The sequence below is a fragment of the Lipomyces doorenjongii genome, assembly GCF_038497915.1.
Source record: "Lipomyces doorenjongii strain NRRL Y-27504 unplaced genomic scaffold V1508scaffold_24, whole genome shotgun sequence".
NCBI lineage: Eukaryota > Fungi > Ascomycota > Lipomycetes > Lipomycetales > Lipomycetaceae > Lipomyces > Lipomyces doorenjongii.
Genome location: NW_027118091.1, coordinates 209,306 through 231,030, shown reverse-complemented (window position 1 = coordinate 231,030; position 21,725 = coordinate 209,306). Strand labels below are relative to the sequence as shown.

Below are 21,725 nucleotides of genomic sequence, written 5' to 3'. Positions count from 1 at the left end.
GTCATCATCAGCAGAATCCCTGACGTTCTGAGTTTGGACCATAAATCATCGAAGTATTGAAAACGCGACTGCATCTGTTAATCGACACCCTAGCCTAGTTGACGTCCACTGAACCCAGAAGTCCACTAGAGAGAGGTTCGCCGGGTATGGTGACAACTAGTCAAATTGGCTATATATACAATCAACAAGCGGATCTCATGTGCTAACGCTATTGGGTTTGGCCCAGGCGACCAGCTACTGATTGCAATGTATGTTGCGCAATGGCAAGAAAGACAAAATATCCGCTGCCACAGGTCAGGGATTTGACTCAGGGGTGTATTCTCTTATATCGTTATAGTTCCATTCATCTCGAGAGCCTCAATGCAAACGCATCTGCGAAAGCAATAAGTCTACTCCGTCTTCACATTACCTTCTTCTCATCCAATACCTGGCAAATGAACTGATCACTTCATACCGATTCCGGCGCCCTTGCAAGCAACTTTCTGCAAATCGCGTGATGCCGATGTCTTGGTCAGACTGGCCGTCTGGATCTTTCCTCCTCCCACTTCTGCGAAACTTGCCTTCGACCACCAACGTGACTGCCAACATTGCCATCCAGAATACGTGCAAAATCTCAACGATATGGTAGCACTTGGGGACGTAGGTGTGGCGAATGAGGACAATGCAGATGAAGGGGAAAGGTGGAGGGAGCTCTGATGCATGAACGGAAGATATCCTGCATGGCTGGCATCAGCATCTACTCATATGGATGGCACAAGCATGTAATGCAAGCCTTGTTCAGGCATGAGACGGACTATTTACCAAGTATAGAACTATATGACGACTGGATCGAGGCATTGCCCGTTGACGCAAACAACAAAGGCAACGAACAAAGAAAGAAATCCACAAAGGCAAAAGACGCAAGCAAGATACAAAACGCAATCACGCGAACAGGCACCGCCGTGACCAGACAAAAGACGCTCGCAAATCAAGCGACGAATAGACATCAAAATACCTGACCACCAAAAACTAAGTGAGGGGCTACAGCCGAGTGCCGCCTGCTATCCGTTGACCAAAACCAAGAAAGCAAAAACCACGTATCAGCAATCCCAGATCTCCCAGATCAAATGCCCCACTAGCTCTATTACAATACTACAAAATACTTGTGGTCGGAGATTTTGCTTTTGTTTCATTTTGTTCCTTTTTCTTTCCTTGTTGGTGTCCGGGCTTACGAGCTCTGACCGGCCGTCAATGCTGCAACCTTTGCCTTCACTAGGTTTTCCTTTATTTTTTTTCTTTGTCTCTACATCCCTTTGTTTGTGTCTGTTCCCGTCATTTCGCCCGTAGGCGCCTGCAATAGCTTGTAATAATACACTGGCGTCAATCCAAAAAAAAGTTCTTTTGCTTGATAGGGGAGTCGAACCCCTGTCACATCCTTGGGAAGGATGTATGATACCGCTACACTAATCAAGCCAAGGTAACAACAATTTTGGTCATTCGCTCCCTATGTACTAATTGAAGGGTTAGGGTACATGCGCCTATTGGGGCTCTAAGTGCGATGGCAGGCGGGTTGATGCCGGAGCCGTCGAGCTTGTTCTTTCCTTTCATTCCTTTATCCTCTCGTTTTGATCTATTATAGTTCGTGGTAGTTCGTTCCTTTTCCTTGTTCGTTTTTTGCTTGTTCCGCCAGCGACTGTAATGTTACAACTATAGTAATCTATCGGTTTCAATCAAATAAATTAAAAGGTTCAACTCCATGTCGCCAATTCATCCTTCAAAGCCACAGCGGAGATTTTATTATAGTGGGTAACAGCACTTTAATCATCCTGTAATATTGACAATATATATATGGCGTAAGTGACCCAAATGCTCGAATTCTGAAGCGTGATTAGATATCATGCGACCAGGAGAAGTCTACATAACTACTCAAGCAACAAATCAATTAGGATTGTGATACGAACAGCTTATTATTACATTGGTATATATATATGGCTTAAAAACAAATAACGATACTATCTTCAACTATAACAAAACAGTAACAAGCGATATAGGACAAAGATTTGCTGATATACTAAAGAATATAGACGGATCACCCATTATTAGACCGCGGAAACAAGGTACGCTGATGAACACCAATACTCAATCCATCTACTGCTCCTCCTCCAACGGCATCTCTTCTTCATACTCAATCTCCTCGTCAGAAACAGTAGCCTCCTGGTACTGCTGATACTCGCTAACAAGGTCGTTCATATTCGACTCAGCCTCTGTAAATTCCATCTCGTCCATACCTTCGCCGGTATACCAATGAATGAAAGCCTTTCGGCGGAACATAGCAGAGAACTGGTCACCAATGCGCTTGAAGAGCTCCTGGATGGAAGTCGAGTTGCCAATGAAGGTAGCGGACATCTTCAAGCCCTTAGGAGGAATGGCGCAAAGAGCAGTCTGGACGTTATTGGGAATCCACTCGACGACTAAAAGTACATTAATGACTCCCTTTATAACAAATTCTTGGATGCTGAATGCAATAAATTCTTACAGTAAGCAGAATTCTTAGTCTGGACGCTTCTCATCTGGTCTTCAACCTCCTTGATCGAAACCTTTCCTCGGAAGAAAGCACCAACGGTGAGGTATCGACCATGACGGGGGTCTGAGGCAGCCATCATATTTTTCGCATCGAACATTTGCTGCGTAAGTTCTGGCACTGTAAGGGCACGGAAAGAGTGAGAACCCTTGGTTAACATTAGCGTTTTGTTAACAAAAGTACCAAGAACAAAGTCCACTTACGACAGCGGTCAATGGCGCGAAGCCGACCATGAAAAAGTGCAGACGTGGGAAGGGAACCATATTAACAGCCAACTTCCGGAGATCACCTATACTAGGGTCAGGACCGTTTACAGTAAAAGTGACGACTCAACATACTGTTTAGCTCGCCTGGGAATCGAAGAGAAGTGGTGATGCCCGACATAACCGCTGAGACGAGGTGGTTGAGATCACCATAGGATGGCTCGCTGAGCTTCAAAGTGCGAGAGCAAATATCATACAAAGCCTAAGCTAATTAGCTACAATTCAACAGCTGCGCGAGTGCTATTTCTACCTCATTATCGATGCAGAATGTCTCATCGGAGTTCTCTACAAGCTGATGGACGGACAAAGTAGCGTTGTAAGGCTCAACAATCTAAAGTTCACGTAAATTACACAATATTCTTTTAGTTATGAAATACGGGATGCAACATACAGTGTCGGAAACTTTGGGTGATGGGACAACAGAGAACGTAGCCATCATGCGATCTGGAAACTCCTCACGGATCTTAGAAATCAAGAGGGTGCCCATACCAGAACCAGTACCACCACCAAGAGAGTGAGTGATCTGGAATCCCTGAAGGCAATCACAGCCTTCAGCCTCTCTGCGAACAACATCGAGAACGGAATCAACGAGCTCAGCACCCTCAGTGTAATGACCCTTGGCCCAATTGTTTCCCGCACCAGATTGCCCGAATACGAAGTTATCAGGTCTGAAGAGGTTGCCGAATGGTCCGCTACGAACCGCATCCATAGTACCAGGCTCTAAGTCGACTAGTACTGCACGAGGAACATACTTTCCACCGGTAGCCTACTTCCGTTAGAGGCATTTCAGCTGATGTCACAATAGATCATACCTCGTTGAAATAAACATTCAAGCGCTCAAGCTGAAGATCGCTAGTTCCGTGATACCTAAACCAGACATTAGGCATGATCGCTCAGTATATTTCAGAATTTTCATATTTCACATACGCTCCAGAGCCATCAATGCCATGCTCGGCGCTAATAGATTGCCTAACACAAGTCTTGTTAAACCTGTTCAACTACGTCCATATCCTTGAATCAATTTTATTTACCAAAAGGCAGCGCCCTGATTAAACAGTTAGAAGCAAAGATCCTGTAGATTGAAATAATACGCTGGACAATATCGTTTCACGATCTGTCTCGTAATAACACCACTTACAATTTGATTGCCACACTGACCGGCTGACAAATGAATCTACCGCAAGACTGTTAGTCTCTGAAATACCAAAAAAACTGTAAACAGTCGAAAGTTCTGTAGCGGTAACGCCAGAGAACACCCAAAAAGTCGAACGCGTCTTACAATTTCCCTCATGGTGATCGAGAAATAAATGAAAGTCTATAATCAAGATAGCAATCAATTATCGAATACAGTAGGCAATGCTGATATGAGCACAGCGGTGATTGCTCAGTTGTGGATCTGGACCTGCGAAAAACAGGGAACTACTCAAGGGCGGCGCGGCAAGCCAAGGGGCTCGAAACCACAACATTGTGGTTTGTTTACTTCTTGTCGCTCGCGTTACCTACTTACCCGGCTTCCCTCGATATAACCCGACCCTCGGGAGATCGCAGCTTCGCGTTTAACTACTAAAACGACCGCTACATTACAAACGTGCACAGCAATAATCCAAGATATTAATACATATGGCAACAAACTGCACCATGGAGTAAAAAATGATAATAACCTTCACGCACCATGTACACCGGTACCAGCAAGCTATAAATACAAATTCAGAATCTTACGACACTAACAATCCCCAGTCCAAGATAGACAACCATTTAACAAAATATCGCAGGTTCTAAACAGCCTTAGCAGGCTCTTCATCATCGCTGACATCGCCACCGACTTCACGACACCATTTGTATACCTTCGCCCTAAATCTGTCGGCCCGTAGTATACCAGATCTAATTTTATACAAAGATCTGATAAATTCTTCTCCGCGCTGGGCGGCCATTTGGGAAAGCTGTCGCGTCTCTTGCGCAATCTCGGGAGGGAAGCCGAAGTTACGATCCACTTCCAACTTGGGCAAAGCAAAGAAAGGCTCCAGCTCATTTGTGGCCTGATTCCGAGTTACACGACGAGTGATTGCTCTATTTGACTCATCTTCATCTCCATTTCCTTCCAGATTGGTATCCTCGGATTCAGGCTTCGAATTGCCGTTGGTGGGCTCAGTCCCAGCAAGAGCGTCAGCATATTCGGATTCGTCAGTTTCTGTCTTTAAACCGTAAACCGTGCCATTCGACTTGCTCTTAAGGAAACCATTGTTTTTTTGCTTGCTAGCAGCGTTTGGCGCTGACGTACTTTGTTCGTCTGGAATCGTGCTCTCGCCGTCGTGATCGTAGAGTTCAGGAAGGTGAAGATTTCGATCCCGAATATATGCTGGGTCATCACCCAAAAAAGCTGCTAACAGCCGGTTAATCTGTGCTAATTGTTTTTGTTCCGTGCAAATTAAGTCTAAGGCTCTCCTTGCGAGGGTTGAGAGTGTGGTACGTGTGTAAGCCCTTGAGATACCTGGATGCGTAGGTAACTCCGACGGATGTCCAATTGGGGACAAAATAGCTGCCAAGATATTAGTACTAATCCACAGCCTACATAATTATGACATAAGTTACCTTCCAAGTTAATGCCGGCATACGGGTCATCCTCATCAGAATCGCCATCGTCGTCCCGATCGTCATCATCCGCATACTCGTCGTCACTGAGATACAAATCTCTATAAGATTTCTTCACACTAACAATTGCTCGTCTTTTATTCGCATATTCGATACTCTGTAATCAATTGTCATAAAAAAACTTGTTCCATAAAGAGACACTCACCATCACACCCAATAAGCATGTACGCAACAACACGAAATACACCAACTCACCTGAGGTTGTGATGCAGTTCCATATGGCAGACCAAGTCTTCCCTCTTGAACAGCTCGGGATTTTCTTTTCAACTTTCGCCCTCGATTTGAGCCAGCTGCTCCAATGGAGGAATCTGAATCCGAAGCTATTACCACGAAAGATTAGCGCCATGCATTCAACCAACCCAACACATTGAAGACCAGATATAATCAAGATTATTATAAGCGCTCGCATAATTCACTTACCATCTTCTGGGCGTGCCAGTGCAGCCTTAAACCGCCTGTAAATAATTAGGATCTCCGATCCCTCGACTACTTCACTCTGGCTACTTACAGGATCTCTTCCGCAACGTGCTGGTCAACCATTTGGCGATTAACAAATAATAACAAGTGAAACAGTCCTCCTTCGCAGTCCAATATGTGAACGAAAGGCGCCACTACGTTATTATCCTCCGCGATCAGTTCATGCACGATTGCGATAGATTCTAAAAACACAGCTGTCGACATTTCGGAAGGCGATCACAGGCACAAACCTTATTTTGAATTGCTTACCGCCGCAATTACCCGGCAAGTTTATAGCAAACTCCGGAAATGCACATATACCAAAGTGCAGAAGAGTATGCTTCTCACAGTTTATTTACACTCGAATGGTAGACAATAGCATAATTATAATCGACTTGATACTTGCCTGTTTTGCGTGCAAGAGCAGGTCTTGATACTTCCAGTCCCCCGCTGTTCACATTCTCCCCTGTCGACGTCTTACATTAATGATCCAAATAGGTGAGATCATCGAACAAACGTCTACTTCACCTTGTTTAGATGATGAGTACTAATATGAGTAGGCAGTAAAATAATAGTTAACGTTCAACATGGAGGTATATCCGCCTGAATATCTATGCCATAACCTGCCCTTGATGCTGGTTAGGGGCCTCACAACTAACTCCAGCAAAACCTCACAATCAACATTAAATACCTCGAGCCCTGATTCACCTCTTGGGTCTCCACTGATCGACACATCATTTCCGGATGGAACTGAGTTATTCAAAGCATTCACGGAGGGTGGAGAAGGAGGAATCTGGGAAGGAAGCGCGGTAAAAGCCGATCGCAAGGCTCATGCTCCAGTGTTTAGAGTCTTGGCGGTGGGAAAGGTACGCTATTCCAATGGAGTACTCGGAGTTGTTGCTAAACCTGACTGAAGGATTACCAATTGCCTGCAAAAAAGGCGTCGCCATTGTCACCGGTATCCGTCTCATCGTTCTCATCCTCCGGACCGAAGTCGCCAAGCTCGCATTCCCCTCTGTCTCCTTTCTCGCCAGAGTCGCCCCTGTTTCCGGATGGTATAATATCGCAATTCTGGCTAAGGAAATATCGAAACTCTCTGCCAGCTGTATTTGTGTCTTTCCACGAAATATTCACGGAATCGGAAGGCACCCAGAGCAAGTCGAGTCACGACAACGATTTGATCAAAGAACTAAATGATTTGAAAAGACAGTTTTCTGAACGCAACGTGAAATTTGTGGCAGTGGTGGTGAGCCGAAGAAGTATATTACAAAGCATTGACTTAAATGAACGAATTAGCTATCTACGGAAAAATACCGGTCTAGATGCGAAATCTGGTTTGTTTTCCCTGCCGCCATGCTCGCCTCTCGAAATCCAAACATTTGCCAAAGAGTGTGTCATAGTTTCTGTTTCTATGATTACTGGCTATAACTAATATCTGAGTCATTAGATTAAAACAGGCGCTATATCCAATTGCCTTAGACTTCTACTCAACACTCTTGAAGCACGCCCGACGGAAACGTGCCCGAAATGGAGGATCGCAATATCCTCCTGTGTCTAGTGGCCATCAATTGAGTGCCGCAGGATGGAATATCAGATACGAATTCAAGCAAGCGGTTTTTGCTGAATTTAGACAAGAAATTGATGTCGCAATTAAATTGTACGGAATCGCATACGAATCTTTACTGGAGTACTTTGATTCAATATCGATTGATAGCCCCCGGTGGAACGAAGCCAGGATGATTTTGGACACGATGGCATTCAAGGTAATTCTCGATGTTTGTGGGAGTATGGGCTGTCGCTGACTCATTTCGAGATTCTGAAATGCAACCTGTACCAATGCCAGCCTGTAATGGCTCAAAAGGTCTTCAATGTACACATCGAAAGTGTAACAGCCCTTGTTGAGAAGAAGTTTTCTACCAAGGATACATACAGCTATTTCGCATGGAAAGCTCAGCAATACTGGTTGCTTGCTCAACTATTAGACGTAGTCCCGGAAGATATCTCTCCAAGGTCTGTACCGTTTACAGGCGTGAATACTACGGTTGTGGGTCCAGACTTCCCCTCCGCCAATGTCTTGCACCATTCCGGTTTTCAATATTTGGGTGCAGCAGGACTGACTATTGAGCGAGCTCGGCGAGCCAAAAATTCAGTGCCGGAGCCTCTTGACTTGTATCTTGTTCCTCCGCCCGAGCAAGAACAGTATTTTGATCACTCTGGACTAGTGCTGAGCTTGCTCGAAACCGCATATGCTCGATTCAATAAGGGTGATGGTTCGCAGACAAGAATGCAGGCTTACATTGCGCACGAGATCGCACAAATGCGCTTCAAGGAGGGCAATTATGAGGATGCCTTAAAGTATTTCCATCTCTCAGAAACTGAATATAGAAGAGAAAAATGGTACACTATATTGGGCTCGATGATATCGGAGGCGATTATTGCAGCTAGAAAGTGTGGTAACAAGTTCGAGCTTGTTAAGCTACAAATTGAGAGCTTGTCTAAAGGTATGGAGTCTCTCTGTAACTCGTGCTGGCTGGAAATCATTTGCTGAAGTGAATAACAAGAATTTGCTCCATGGAACTCGGGCGTAGCAAATATTTCAAATTTTTTGGATGGATCTGAGGATGCTTCTGAAATGCCAGTGTATGTTGTGGATTCAGACAGTATTGTGTCTTTTGGTAAGTTGGGAGAGTCAATGCAACGGCTAGATTATATCCTGATGATAATGCAGTTGAGGCACACTTTGCCTTCATGGCAACAGAAGCGCACTTGGCGACCTCTGTAGTTGGCCAATTAACGTTACGGTCGCAGCATACTCCAGCTGTGGGGGCGGTGAGAATGTCATCTGTGCAACTAAACTTTACAGGGGGCTTGAAACCTATTTTAATAAAACATGATGATACCCTGTCTGGCTCTCGAGCGCAGAAATTAGAACTATCGGATATAGCCGGAGAATATAGTGACGCCAAAGGGTATTTAGTATTCCAGCCTGGAGAGGTGCGAACGTTTGAGATATCCCAGCCAATAAAGACGTTGGGGACTCTTACAGCATCCTCATTGATAGTGACATTTGAGGAGAGTTCGTTCACAGCTAAATTAGCAGTAAACTTAGCAACCGTACCGTTCGACGATGCACTGTCAAAATGGTGGACAGAGGGTGAGCGTTTGTTGTTCTACTGAGATCACTCGCTGACACATTGACAGATGGAGGAAAATTGTACTCCCAGCGACTAACCTCATCGTTGCCAAGATCAATAACGGTTATACCAAAACAGCCGCATGTCGATGTCATATCCGGATTGAAAGGTCCTGCCTATATTGGCGAAAAGCTCACGATACCGCTCACAATAACCAGTCGTGAGGACGAAGATATAAGACTGTCCGTTAAAATTAAGGCTCAGAATGTGGAAGGGCAATTCAGTGAGTTCGCGTTACATACACTTGTTCGGGCCAATTCTGATGTGTCTCTAGATGTGCCCACTACTTGGATCGGCAGTGATGAGTCATCCGACGCCATTGAACTCGGAACTGTTCCAGCTTTTTCGAGTGTGCAATGCCAATTCTCACTCAGTATACCATCAGATGCATGTGACTTGATTGTTGACGTGGCAGCCACGTACATACTTCTTTCTGAACCAGATATCAGCATTGTCAAGAGCCATGCCATTGACTTACCGGTGATCTTTCCATTCCATGTGTCGTATGATCTCACACCCCGAATCTACCCACGTAGGTGGCCAAGTCCATTTTTTATATATGATCTCCAATCCCACAGTCCACCAATTACAAAGCGATGGTGCCTTTCAGCAGTAATCGACGCAGTCGACTTACAACATCTTGAGATTCACGACTACGAATTTGACGTTTCCAATGTCGTTAGTGTCCATTGCAACCTTCTGGAAGACAGGCCCAAAGAGTTTCAACGGGATACTTCAAGCTCTGACGCCTATCAACATAATTTCATGATTGATGTTACCAATAACGATCCCGCGGAGAAACGAATTGCTACAGCTGATGCGAAACTGACGCTATCATGGCGACGAACTAACATGGACAGCGGTTCTGAAGATAACAGCTTCACCTTACCGACACTAAAGCTCACGTTCCCGCTACTTGAACCTAGAGTACTTATGGATGTCGAGTCGACGTCTTCGGAGCATGTTCATTTAGTATATTTCATTGAAAATGCGACGAGCCATCTTCTCACGTTCTCTGTTACTCTCGATTTGAATAATGACATGTCGCTTTCGTATCCGATACGGCATCAGATGCGACAGCAATCGTATTCAAAGGATTTCGATGAACAAGATCATGCCTCACGACAGGAGAAGGTACCGTTACAACACGCGAATTTCGCATATGAAGGAGCCAAGCAGGTTGGTGTCAGAGTTTTGCCCTATACCGCTCGTAGGCTTGACTATGAACTGCTTCCGCTGGCAGTTACGTCTGGCTGGCAACGGGTCCCTGCTTTGAGAGTATACGATACGCATTTCAAAAAGAGTCTTAGCGTGTTCCCGGCGAGCGAGAAATTCAGGGTTGACTTCAAGACGGGGGCTGTGCATGTGAATATTTCGTCTACACCTTAGTAACAGCAGTGAAAAAGTGATTTAAAATGTATTGCTTTTTGATACTGCATACCACACTGCTATATATTGTATTTGACTATGTATATGGGATTTAGGTAATATAGGTGATACACGGCAAACCGTGCGTACTTGAGCTTATACATTGTAAGAGATATGTTCTTACACAGTGGTATTGTATAACATACAAACGCTGTAAACTACACAATTAGTACAACTTGCGCTACCATTATGTTCTGGCCGACTGTATATCTTAATATATGACGATATCTAATACGCCTCACCCTTCTCATGCTTCGCCCGGCCGTACTTCTTGAGTCGGATAGCCTGGACAGCAATGAACCCACTAGCATCGGTTGGCTCGAAGTCACCGATTTCATCCATAGATGATTCATTGGCATCATACAGCTTCTCAGTCTCGCTGGATCGGCCAAGGATAATTAGGTTGCCCTTGTAGACGGCGCATCGGACTTGGCCGTTGACGTTCTTCTGGGAAGGAGGGATCATGGAGCGCACGTACTCACACTCTGGGGTGAAGTACATACCGTTGTAAAGTTGACGAGAAAAGGTCGTGGTGACGAACTGGTCACGGATAGCACGGACCTCACGGTCAAGCACAAGACCTTCCAGATCGACGTGAGCTGATCGGAGGAGAGTGAGACCAGGTGTTTCGTAGCACCCACGGGACTTGAGACCAATGAAACGGTTCTCGACAATATCGATACGGCCGACACCATTACGACGGGCAATAGCGTTCGCCGTCAGGAAGACTTCAACGGAATCTGTGACTTCCTTTCCCCCCTCGTAGATCAACTTGACCGGCAGACCCTTCTCGAAAACAACTGTGAACTCCTCTGGCTTGTCGGGAGCATCCTGGGGGTCGACCGTAAGCTTCCACATATCCTTTGGAGGAGTTGTGTCGGGGTCCTCGAGAATACCAGCCTCGAAAGAGATATGAGCCAGGTTCTCGTCGGTACTCCAGGGCTTGGCCGCAGTCTGCTGGACAGGAATTCCCTTCTCGGCGGCGTAGGCAAGAAGAGCACTGCGGCCAGCGAATCTGTTGAAGAACTCAGGCAAACGCCAGGGGGTGATGCACTTGATGTTGGGCTGGAGAGCGTAGAATGACAGCTCGAATCGGACCTGGTCATTGCCCTTGCCAGTGCAACCGTGGGTGACAGCAAAGCAGCCCTCCTCCTGTGCAACCTTAATCTGAGCACGGGCGATAACTGGTCTGGCCAAGGAGGTACCAAGAAGATAGACGTTCTCGTAGATGGCGTTGGTCTGGATAGCCGGGAAGCTATGATTGTGTTACCTTACATAGCAAGTCCGAAGACAATTAACTTACCAAAGCTCTTCAACAAACTCCCGACGGACATCCACCAAGACATACTTGGTAGCACCAATCTTGAGTGCCTTAGCACGGGCAGCCTCGAAATCCTCCTCTGTATTCTGGTCAGCATATCGCTATTGAGACAACAAGCCAGCTCTGTTAGTGACTTACCCTGGCCAATGTTGGCCATGAAGGCAATCACCTCGTATCCTTGCTCAAGGAGCCAGGCGAGAATGACGGAAGTATCAAGACCACCAGAGTAGGCGAGGCAAACTTTTCCTTTTGATGGCATTTCTCTATTTAGTGCTTTGGATTAGATACCATTCGACAGAAGAGTCACGACTACGGACATGTTGAGGGCCAAATCGACTAATTATGCCGAGATGACTTGTATACGTACCTTGAATCACAGTTGAGGGTTATTGACGGTATTGAGAGACCTGGAAAAGCCGAAGTCAATAAATCACGAAAGATATTTTTTTTTTACATGAGTCAAGCCCAGAACGCGCGTGAGACACATTTTGTAGTCCCTTACCCTACACTATGCGGCGGTGTGACGTTTGTTAACTCAACGTCGCTAGTATGCGGCTTTAGGACTCTCCAACCTCCAAGGATAGAATACAAAATAGAATGCACTTTGTCTGCAATGGTCTATAGTCTGTAGCACTGACAGGGTAATGCTATCTAGTTTCCGGGAGTACCATAAGCGAGATCTGTCAATGCGGCACTCACGGTTCATCACCTCCCTAATAATACGACGGGAAGAGATTTTCTTGCTCACGATGACATTCGTTCAGGTATCAGTGCATAATCGACATCCATATATTATGGATATGACACAATAAATTTCCCCACGAACAGCGAAATACCTACGAGGATGCATGCTAAACTAGGGATCAACTTTGAGCCCACCTACACGAAAGGAGCCGCTTCAACCTAAAAAGCCCTACAAAGGAATGTTATAGTTACTGCACATGTGGAAATATTAAAATAATTAACTTAGTGGACTCGAATAGGTTTTTTTTTGATTGAAAAAGCTGATGTATTAGTAACTATATACATTATGGGCTGAAAAACAAATGAACATGTAACCCAGCATCCTATTGAGGACTGCTATGTATACAAGATGAAGAGAAGTATAGTACAAGCTATGTAAATGCAAAAAAAGAAAGAAAAAGAGGAAATAAAGCCGAAGGCACCAGCACCAGCACCAGCTGCCGGCCAGGGCCCGGAAGGCTATAACAGCAACCCAGGCAGCCCGCCACCAGAGAGGACCATCCATGTCCGAAACGAGGACGATAAAGAGAGGGGTGGGGGCAACTATCCTAGTAGGGAACCGGAGAAGTGAGCACCCAGCGCGAAAGATGCAGAAGCGAAGGGGAACTGGGTGATCAAGCCAGAGACCTCAACGCAGGGAACCCCTCGGTCTCGAAGCCTAGGGAGCCACGGCGCTGTCCGCTCCGGCGAGGGGAGGCATGGAAGGTAGCATAGCTGGAAGGGACCCAGCAGAACAGCAGTGAGGCTAACCGGGACCAACTACACAAAGAAAAAAGGAAGAGCTGAACGCGACAAAAGCAACGGAAAAACGAGACAGAAACCATGCCTCATTCCCACGGGGCCAGATAATGGCGTGCGGAGAGCACACGGATAGGGTTAGGGTATGGCTTAATAAAAGGCGACTAACTTTGTTTGTTTATTAGTAGCTGTAATGGCTCAATCGTTTGGGAGTGGGTTAATCTCTAATACTGCTGTTCGCGTGCGGCTTATGACGTGGGCTATGCGATTTTGTCCGGTTCGAATCCTGTGGTCGGCGGTTTTTCGTGAGATACGGGTAGCCTGTCTTCGCGTCCGCCCTAAGAAATTGAGTACACTTGAGTAGAGCAATCTAGCAGAGGCTTCTTTGCCATGGGATGGCGACACGGATCACAGAGTCGTGTATTGAATGGTGGATGGGGATGCGTTAGCTTGCAACCAGATTTATTATTTTTTTTTAGTGTTTAACATATTCTTTTGCATCCGGTGTCATTAGTCGCATAGGATGAGATGGCGACCTACATGCGAGGATCTACGTATTTATTTAACAAAGACAGAAAATTGTAACTACTATAAATTACGATATTGACTTATTATATACATTGTACTTATACAGAGGGTAGCCACTCAAATCCTGGCTATAAAATTTATACCAAATTGAATCTGTTCCTACAATAATTCCAAAACTCCTGTAACGTGCACGTCATGCATTAATTTCCATCAATTGTCGCTCGATCTCTTCCCATCATATCTTCTGGAAGTAGTCGACGATTATCCGTGAAGCGTACCCCAGATCACGACCCGCATCCTCCACGCCCCGGTTCATGACCCAGATAATAGCTGCCGCCCCTGCTGTCAACATAGCAACTTTTAATGCCATCGCAACGACTCCATACGCCATCCTGGCCATTTGATTCAATACAAGGAGTGATAGCCATAAAATGACTAAGAGCATCACAATTGAAACTAGATCTGGTTCTGCGGTTGTGAGTGATAGCAGCGGTGGTCCTGCAAGTTTCTGTGCATGCGTGAGTACTGTTCCGCCGTGTTTTATTGTCGTGGAAATGTATGGAGAGATTTGTGATAGAACGGCTAGAATGTTGGAAGATGACATTTTTGTGGATTTGCAAGTCGTCTGATCGGAAGCGACTATCAGAACAACTGTTAACAACGACCGGTAATGCTTGGTTCACTAGTTGGACTATTGATGTAACCTGAAGATGGCCACGTAGACCATTTAATTAGCACGTCGTTGGACTGGAGAACGGAGTGATGCCGATGGTCAAGAAAGACAGATCAATTCGATTAAAGTGAAGTTGAATTTGTTATATATTGATCTTCGTTATTACTGGCACCAACGAGAGCGCGACAAACTCAGAGGGCGGGTAACTTGCAAATTCCGCTTCGAGTCGACATCAATTGGAAGTCGATCCCCCCCCCTTTCCCGACATCGTTTTCTTGCAGATTGGATTCCCTTCTAGCCTTTACCCTAAACCCAATGCCTAAATAGCTTTATTCTAAGTCGACGTAACCACTCAGATAGTCTTTATAACGAGGAGCTGGCGTCAAAGTTATAATATTGCCTTAAGCACATATAACGACGTCGTGTCTCGAACGACTCTCGAGAACGTCACCGTTGTCACTCTCGAATGTCACTAACTTCTCCAGCATACTTTTGCAGTTGAAATCGTCAAGTCCTCGAGTTGCGGGACTCGGGGTGAAACTGAAGAACAGGACGAAATATGAAATGGACGTACAATAAACAATAGGACAACAGCATGGCGATTCCAACCGCTGATTGCGATCCTATCTACTATTTAGGAAAATATTCAGGCCGGTCGGAATGCCGAAGTTAGAGGTAATCAAGCTACTGTTTCTGGCTGTCAATCCTAGTCTATGAGGGACACAAGTATCTGGAATCATTACACATTTGTTTGATATAATGGCGGGGATAAAGGACACCATTGTCGATAGGAGTTTAGTGTATCGACTGTCAGTATGCTTGTTCAGTGATCAACTATGCAATGAGGCGCTCAACAGCTAAAGGACTAACATGTAACACTTCATTCAATTTATTCATGACTGACCTCGAATTAAAAAAATGCGTTTCAGCCAGATTCACTTCATCCTCAATAACAATTTACATTATTAGCCTAGCCCACGAGATGTTCGGTATATCACCACATGGTGGCGGTACATGATGAACAGCACGAAGTTCCGACGCTGCCACATGTGCCAATTTGCTAGGTTGCAAGTTACGGAATAAATAACCAAGGAGACTAAACTCGTCCTTAACTCATTGGAACACTCAACGGGCCTAGGCTACAGCATACTCTCCATGTTCACCAGGTTCAAGAGTTCGACCAAGTCAATTACGCGGGTTTAAAAAATTCACTGAACCTGAGTGCTTGTATCATACCCAAGGACGATATGGACAGAGCGCTGTGCTTTAACCTAGACTCGATTCCACCAGGAATAGATAACGAGGAGAGTCAACTTAAGAGTGATTTACTTCCGCAGCGGTACAGAGTATATATTAAGTAAATAATTTACGCAATACGTATTGCTATATACTTCATTGGTTGAAAGATGTTCAAGCTGTGTTCCACACAAAGAAGCGATGACCAGTTCAACAGCAAAGTCCATTCCCAAAGCGCCCTTGCCGGCTCCGAGACGAATATTCCCAACCAGAAATTGCGCGCATCTTGCCACAATTTGATCCGTTCCATCTCTTAATATATGGCCTAAGCTTAGACATAGTTTTAGGTACAAAATGAAGCACGCCACAAGCGCAAACCACAATACCCGAACCGTCATCAACGCACAAATTAAAGTCATTGACAAAATTGACGTAGCGCATCTGAATACCTCTTATGGTGCGCTGCATCTTGTCATTATTGAGTGATACTCATGATTGCGAAACAGCGCCTCGTGAATTGCATACAGGTTTGTACCGGGAAATCAGTCCTTCGCAGAAGGCATCGCGGCAAGTAATGGGGAGCCAAAGTGGAAGTGTCCAAGGGACTACTCCCAATACGGTTAGGGCCAATACCTTAAGTGGGCGTCTATTACTTGCGCACCAACATTGACGACATTGAGGATTTCGACTGTGGACAAATTGTAAATGAGAAAGTGTGTCGATCTTTTGGTTCTCCGAGCAACCTAAGTCCACAATCGTAAGATTACCTGTACAGCTTAGGCATTCACTCGGATTACGATGTCAGCAGAGGGAATCTCACGCAAACGTAAGAGGCCAAATCTTTTCACCAATGATGGTTAGTTGCAACATCGTTTCGGGATTCCACCACATTAGCTAACTGGCAAATTCTAGTGCGAGCTTTGATGTATGCATTCGGAGACGTTCCAAATCCTGAACGCGAATCCGTAGCGGTACTCGAGGACATTTTAACAGATTATATAGTCGATATGGTACGTATATGCCCTGAATCCTCTTTCGATGACTGGCTTATTAATATCTGTCTCTGCAGTGTCACGAGGCCGCACGGATGGCTCGGACAACTAATAGAAATAAAGTCAAAGTAGACGATTTCAAGTTTGCGTTACGACGGGATTACAGGAAACTCGGACGAGTGGAGGAATTGCAGCGCTTGTCAAAAGAGATCCATGAAGCTCGCAAGACATTCGACGATTCGGAAGGGAAGTCGTTGTCGAAGAATTTGGGTGATAAGGACAAATGAATTAGCGGTGCTACCTGATAAAGGCGGTGTCACGTTTGTACAATAGGCGTTTATGGTGTTTTTGATATCTAGGAACTCAGTGATACATATTTAAATACATGCATGCACGATAAATTTCAAATATGTATACATACAGAAAACACCCGTCAATGCAAAACAACATATTATATGTACATGTTTATTATATACAAACCGAACACCGACCGTAGAACATTATGCAAGAATACGAAAATACGGTACCCGTCTCTTCAGAGGAGGCTTTTTCATGAACTGGGCTCGTCGGCTCAGTCGGATGTATTCCTCAGCATCCTGCATAACCCTTGCTACCTTCCCACTCACGCTATCCGCCGTGCCGCCTTCTTCGATAAATTTCTGTATTAACCGATCTCGGACGGTGGTTAACTTATTAAAATCAAGCGAAGCTACTGCGTATGCACGGAGTGCCCACACAGCCATCTGACGGACGAATAGATTGTCGTGCTCCTTATCCTGCGTCAGAGTGTCCAAGAGGTTTTCCAATCGCGCAAGCGTCCATTCTGAACCAGGATAGCCGCCATGAATATAAAAGCCTTTTAGAAACAAGATATAGGCACGCCTCCGAGTGAGCCTAAACTCATCCATCCGGTTAATCGTCTCTACTAGCAACTCATAGTCGCCAATGGATGCATAGTAACTAAGTAGGGGATGATATGTTGTGTCTCGTGGAGCGATTGCCACTGTATCTTCCGGATCCGGAATTTGGTCGTCTCCAAATTGTAATCGAAGGCGTCGACGATTTTTCGCCATCCTCTTCAAATTTCCCGCAGAAAACCTCAGTTGCCTTTTAGACAGCTGCGGGGTAATCCATCCCTCCTCTACCGCTCGCATCTCAATAAACCGGGTCAAACTTTCCGCACCTGCAATGTCTCGACATCGCACCAGGGCAGCTATCATCGCTTCGAGTACCACAATATCTGTAATCTGCTCCGATTCGATAAACTTCTCGTATAAAACCTGCAAGGCTAATTTGTTACCAAGCTTTGAATAATATGTCATCAAATTGACATATGTAAATCGGTCTGGAGCTATTTTCCGCAGACGCATTTCCTCGACAATCGCGGCCATTGCTCCAAAATCACTTGCAGCTGTCACTGCCGCCATCAGGACATTGAATGCGGACGCTTCGCAGGCAATGACGCCTTGCATTTCCATCTCCCTGAACTTATTAAACGTGCGAGTAACCACGGAAGCACGGTTATGTCGCTGAGCATAATGGCAGACGAGTGACAACTCCACAAGATGCTCCTTATATGATACTGGCAATCCGGCTGCCTTGACGTCGTTCAATATTGTCGAGTAATGTTCCAGATATATTTCGTCATTCTTGACCGCCGCAGCGTAGTTCGACAATAGAAACTCTAGATGCGGCGCGCGGATATGGAGTGGCCGTGGTTCTGGCATCTGCATGTATCGTGCAAACATTTTTGTCATCGCCTCCTTTGAAAAGGAAAATATGCGCGCGTGCACCAAAGATTGATAAAACGGCTTGTAAAGAGTACTCGGTACGTCGCGAAAAGTGTGCATCTTTGATCGTCGAACCCAAACTTCAGCATGTTCTGTAGCCACAGAATCAAATGAGTGTCCTTCAAGCCAGCCGACTTCTCGTATTCGCACGTTCGCTAATAACCATTGCGAGAGAGCCGTTCGTGATTTCAAAAATTCGCCCTCTGCAACCGCTCGATTGGTTTCCTTCCTGCCACCGCTATGTTTTGCATCATAATCAACACGAGAACCATAAATTATCGACTGAACTTCGTCTGTCTCACTCTCTAAGTCGTCGTCTAGGTACTTCAAGTTTTCATCCCGTTCAACGTTCTGTCTAGGATCTTCATCTGCGTGGTAATTTTCCGCAGGCTCACGCTCCGCAAATCCAGCCATGGAATTCCCACTAGATGCCGAATGACTAATCCACATCCATTGTTCACACCGTACTGGCGACCATGACCGCCATCGCGGCCTCGGTCGCGCGCGCACAATTACCTTAATCACAGGTCGGAGTGCACTTCTTTGCGCTCGGGTCCACATTGAATCGCACTGTGTGGTATGGCCTTTGCAGCTCCAATCAAGCCCCTTTAGTCAGGATCGTTGTGTGCGATCTGTGATGTTGCCAGAGCTATGGTCGTGAATTTTCTTATGATGTTGCCGAAAAATGTGTGGAGACCATAGTTGCGCTCAGGCGTCGTTTCGGATATTGTAATTACAATTGGAGTGCTGCACACAGCGCGGAAACTGTGTAGCTGTACGTCAGCTAACGAATACGTGCACGGAAATAGGTAGAATGAGTTCAATGCGTAGATACAGTGTAGGTGGATATATAACGACCTTTGATCAGTTGGTCGCAGGCATGAAAATTAAGCCGCGTTAGTCTCGACCCGCGTCGGTGTTGTGACCCGTCGTGTAGTTTTATTGGTATAGAGGCTGGCCCGACGCTCGCCCTGCAGGCGAAATCTCAAATTTTAGTTCCCGAGCAGGCATAATAGCCACACCACATCCTCCTGGTGTGTGGACTTTGTATATAGTCACAAAATAGCACCATGAAGCCACAATCCGACGTCTTCGAAATTATCAAGCGTACCTCTCGCCTTTTACAAACTGGTGTGGTGACAGGGGAGCCAGCATGGTTCAAAGCTGTGCTTGCCCACCCACCATCGACAGCCGACGCCGTCCAAAGAGTCGATATTGTCAAGCTACGGAAAAAACACCCACACTTGAGTGTCAAGAAGATGATGAAGCCAATGGAAATTGTGTACCCTGAGGATCGGATTCGGAAGCTATTTTACAGGCAACATCCGTGGGAACTGACCAGGCCGAGAATTGTGGTCGAGCAAGACGCGTTGGATTTTCAGCGGTGCGATTGGAGTAAGTTGGAACAGGAGTATAAGGGATTGGATGGCGAAAGGTTAGTATTTGCCATGAAATGCGAGGTGGTATGGTCAGCATGTGCTAACGAGGACTAATAGTGTTGTTCAACGGACTCTTTGGTTAATTCAAAAGAAGAGATTATCACAGGACGAGGCATATGATATTGCGCGAAAGGAGTTTTATTCGCTGCGAGTGAAGGAGACAATCGAGCGGCAAACTGCCGAGGAGGAAGCTCGTATGTTTGGCGCTGTCTTCTCCAAGTCTTACAACGAGCGAGGTATAGAGAATGAAGCTGAGGCACTTGAGGTGTGGAAGACTAGAGCGCAGTCCGTGACCAAGCGAATGCGGTCACGGTTTGGCATGGCGGGTGACGAAGAAGAGGAGGCCAGTCGAGAGGCCGAAGTGGAAAATTGATCAGCAGGCCAAACTTCTGTACATAGTAAATCCTACGGAGAATAGACAAGTGTATTATAGGATGACCTCTTATTATACGATTTATTGTTGGCTATGCACACATCCATGCTCATCTTGGGGTCTTGCGGACGAGTCTATAGAGAAACACAGTGTCGCGCGAGAAGTCCTTGTACTCTTCGTAGTCCTTGATCTATTATAGTAGGGTGTTAGCCAATTTTGCAATGCGACTGCAATTACAATTCTCACTTCTTCTATCCGAAAGTTCTTCTTAATGGACTATACCGAGGATTGTTAGCAAATTGTAACAACGCAATATGGATGACATTTTTTACCTGAAAGAACCGTTTATCAGCCTGGCGAGTTCTGTTAGCCATGGTGTGCAAATGTCTACAACCACACCTACTTACTTTGCGCCTCCTTTTATAGCTCATCAGCACTAGGGTATTATCACCGGCCATAGCCAGCAACGTCTTCTCCAACAACGGAAACGAAGGCTCAAAATACACACAGTCAGCGGCTAATATTACGTCTGGAAAAGGCGTCGCGAAATGGTCTGGTAAATCAGTTCCCCAATCTAGTACCTCAGCAGAGACAGTGCCTTGTAGATCGTTTAATTCGATGTTGTCCGCCATTAGGCTGAGCATGTTCCTTATCGACGCCGTCAGTAAGTATATAATGGCACAGAGTCAGAGTGGCCAAACTTACGCTTGATCAGTAACAATAATATCCAGTCCGGTATCTTCGACTGCATTGCCCCTTACGGCCAGGTTGTACGCGTTGCCCAGAGCAAGTCTATATCGGAGGTTAATCCATGCTGGCATCTTCATTGTCCATGTTTCAGGCTGCATACCCAACCAAGCCAGTTCCGCTGCCCAACTCAATAATCCTTATTTTTCGCTTGGCCGACTCCTTCCACACGGCCTCATTCGCAATGTACTTTTCGTTTTCCCTCGCACCAATCAAATACCGCGACAGCAATTCCCCCGCCGGCCATACCTTGCCTCCACACCCTGCTGCTCCACCGTCGTGTTTGATTTTCACGATAGTGCCGTTCAGTGTGACTTCGAGAACTCCAGCTTGTGAGGTCGCGTAGTCTACACCGGCAAACTTTGTCACGTCTTGTGCGAGCGGGATAAGGTCAGCAGCGAGAAGCAGGGAATGGAGGGGGTCGTCCGGCTCGCTGTCAGATGTTGTCGTCGATAGTATCGTTGACGGCGGCTTGGCTATTAGACTTGGTGACATGTTAGGTTATATCATATAACTAAGTTGACAAAGTGATATGGTGTGCGTGCTGTTGCTGTGCAATTGGTTGTATTCGTAAATTTCTGGAGGTCTGGTTTT

General features: G+C 45.8%; 10 protein-coding genes and 1 non-coding gene across 11 annotated transcripts; 3 read left to right on the top strand and 8 right to left on the bottom strand.

Annotated features, from left to right (window-relative positions):
* Positions 1–1,381: 1,381 nt before the first annotated feature.
* V1508DRAFT_t48 lies at positions 1,382–1,452 on the bottom strand. Its single transcript has one exon. It is a non-coding gene; the product is annotated as a tRNA-Gly (tRNA).
* A 475-nt stretch (positions 1,453–1,927) lies between these two features.
* V1508DRAFT_417494 (beta-tubulin) lies at positions 1,928–4,322 on the bottom strand. The gene is made up of 11 exons (XM_066940356.1): positions 4,103–4,322; positions 3,962–3,997; positions 3,855–3,868; positions 3,751–3,792; positions 3,636–3,690; positions 3,215–3,589; positions 3,074–3,154; positions 2,899–3,025; positions 2,764–2,849; positions 2,516–2,708; positions 1,928–2,450 (listed from the first exon to the last, which is right to left on the bottom strand). The coding sequence occupies exons 1-11, from the start codon at positions 4,112–4,114 to the stop codon at positions 2,128–2,130; spliced, it is 1,344 nt and encodes a 447-aa protein (XP_066795890.1). The 5' UTR covers positions 4,115–4,322; the 3' UTR covers positions 1,928–2,127.
* A 70-nt stretch (positions 4,323–4,392) lies between these two features.
* Positions 4,393–6,150, bottom strand: V1508DRAFT_417488 (RXT2-like protein). The gene is made up of 5 exons (XM_066940355.1): positions 5,981–6,150; positions 5,893–5,927; positions 5,668–5,792; positions 5,413–5,569; positions 4,393–5,359 (listed from the first exon to the last, which is right to left on the bottom strand). The coding sequence occupies exons 1-5, from the start codon at positions 6,010–6,012 to the stop codon at positions 4,599–4,601; spliced, it is 1,110 nt and encodes a 369-aa protein (XP_066795889.1). The 5' UTR covers positions 6,013–6,150; the 3' UTR covers positions 4,393–4,598.
* Positions 6,151–6,239: 89 nt separating this feature from the next.
* Positions 6,240–10,662, top strand: V1508DRAFT_439466 (Gryzun, putative trafficking through golgi-domain-containing protein). Its single transcript, XM_066942217.1, has 9 exons — positions 6,240–6,426; positions 6,489–6,794; positions 6,845–7,317; positions 7,376–7,691; positions 7,742–8,429; positions 8,490–8,603; positions 8,657–9,082; positions 9,130–9,345; positions 9,397–10,662. Exons 2-9 carry the CDS (start codon positions 6,516–6,518, stop codon positions 10,509–10,511), a joined length of 3,627 nt encoding a protein of 1,208 aa, XP_066795888.1. The 5' UTR covers positions 6,240–6,426; positions 6,489–6,515; the 3' UTR covers positions 10,512–10,662.
* Positions 10,523–12,310, bottom strand: V1508DRAFT_417479 (argininosuccinate synthase). Its single transcript, XM_066940354.1, has 3 exons — positions 12,010–12,310; positions 11,854–11,950; positions 10,523–11,805 (listed from the first exon to the last, which is right to left on the bottom strand). The coding sequence occupies exons 1-3, from the start codon at positions 12,128–12,130 to the stop codon at positions 10,779–10,781; spliced, it is 1,245 nt and encodes a 414-aa protein (XP_066795887.1). The 5' UTR covers positions 12,131–12,310; the 3' UTR covers positions 10,523–10,778.
* A 639-nt stretch (positions 12,311–12,949) lies between these two features.
* V1508DRAFT_417476 (uncharacterized protein) lies at positions 12,950–13,221 on the bottom strand (the record flags this gene model as incomplete). Its single annotated transcript, XM_066940353.1, has 1 exon — positions 12,950–13,221. A coding segment is annotated over exon 1 (169 nt), but the record flags the coding sequence as incomplete, so codon positions are not given.
* A 717-nt stretch (positions 13,222–13,938) lies between these two features.
* V1508DRAFT_417474 (uncharacterized protein) lies at positions 13,939–14,704 on the bottom strand. The gene has a single exon (XM_066940352.1). The coding sequence runs from the start codon at positions 14,483–14,485 to the stop codon at positions 14,117–14,119; it is 369 nt and encodes a 122-aa protein (XP_066795885.1). The 5' UTR covers positions 14,486–14,704; the 3' UTR covers positions 13,939–14,116.
* A 1,750-nt stretch (positions 14,705–16,454) lies between these two features.
* On the top strand, positions 16,455–17,227 carry V1508DRAFT_439463 (transcription initiation factor IID, 18kD subunit-domain-containing protein). Its single transcript, XM_066942216.1, has 3 exons — positions 16,455–16,646; positions 16,703–16,800; positions 16,860–17,227. The coding sequence occupies exons 1-3, from the start codon at positions 16,589–16,591 to the stop codon at positions 17,067–17,069; spliced, it is 366 nt and encodes a 121-aa protein (XP_066795884.1). The 5' UTR covers positions 16,455–16,588; the 3' UTR covers positions 17,070–17,227.
* V1508DRAFT_417469 (uncharacterized protein) lies at positions 17,145–19,441 on the bottom strand. Its single transcript, XM_066940351.1, has one exon. The coding sequence runs from the start codon at positions 19,131–19,133 to the stop codon at positions 17,283–17,285; it is 1,851 nt and encodes a 616-aa protein (XP_066795883.1). The 5' UTR covers positions 19,134–19,441; the 3' UTR covers positions 17,145–17,282.
* Positions 19,442–19,556: 115 nt separating this feature from the next.
* Positions 19,557–20,588, top strand: V1508DRAFT_417468 (mitochondrial 37S ribosomal protein mS23). The gene is made up of 2 exons (XM_066940350.1): positions 19,557–20,007; positions 20,069–20,588. Exons 1-2 carry the CDS (start codon positions 19,643–19,645, stop codon positions 20,382–20,384), a joined length of 681 nt encoding a protein of 226 aa, XP_066795882.1. The 5' UTR covers positions 19,557–19,642; the 3' UTR covers positions 20,385–20,588.
* Positions 20,494–21,626, bottom strand: V1508DRAFT_404343 (putative methyltransferase-domain-containing protein; the record flags this gene model as incomplete). Its single annotated transcript, XM_066938618.1, has 5 exons — positions 20,494–20,574; positions 20,631–20,660; positions 20,717–21,032; positions 21,090–21,176; positions 21,235–21,626. The coding sequence occupies 5 exons, from the start codon at positions 21,624–21,626 to the stop codon at positions 20,494–20,496; spliced, it is 906 nt and encodes a 301-aa protein (XP_066795881.1).
* Positions 21,627–21,725: the final 99 nt, after the last annotated feature.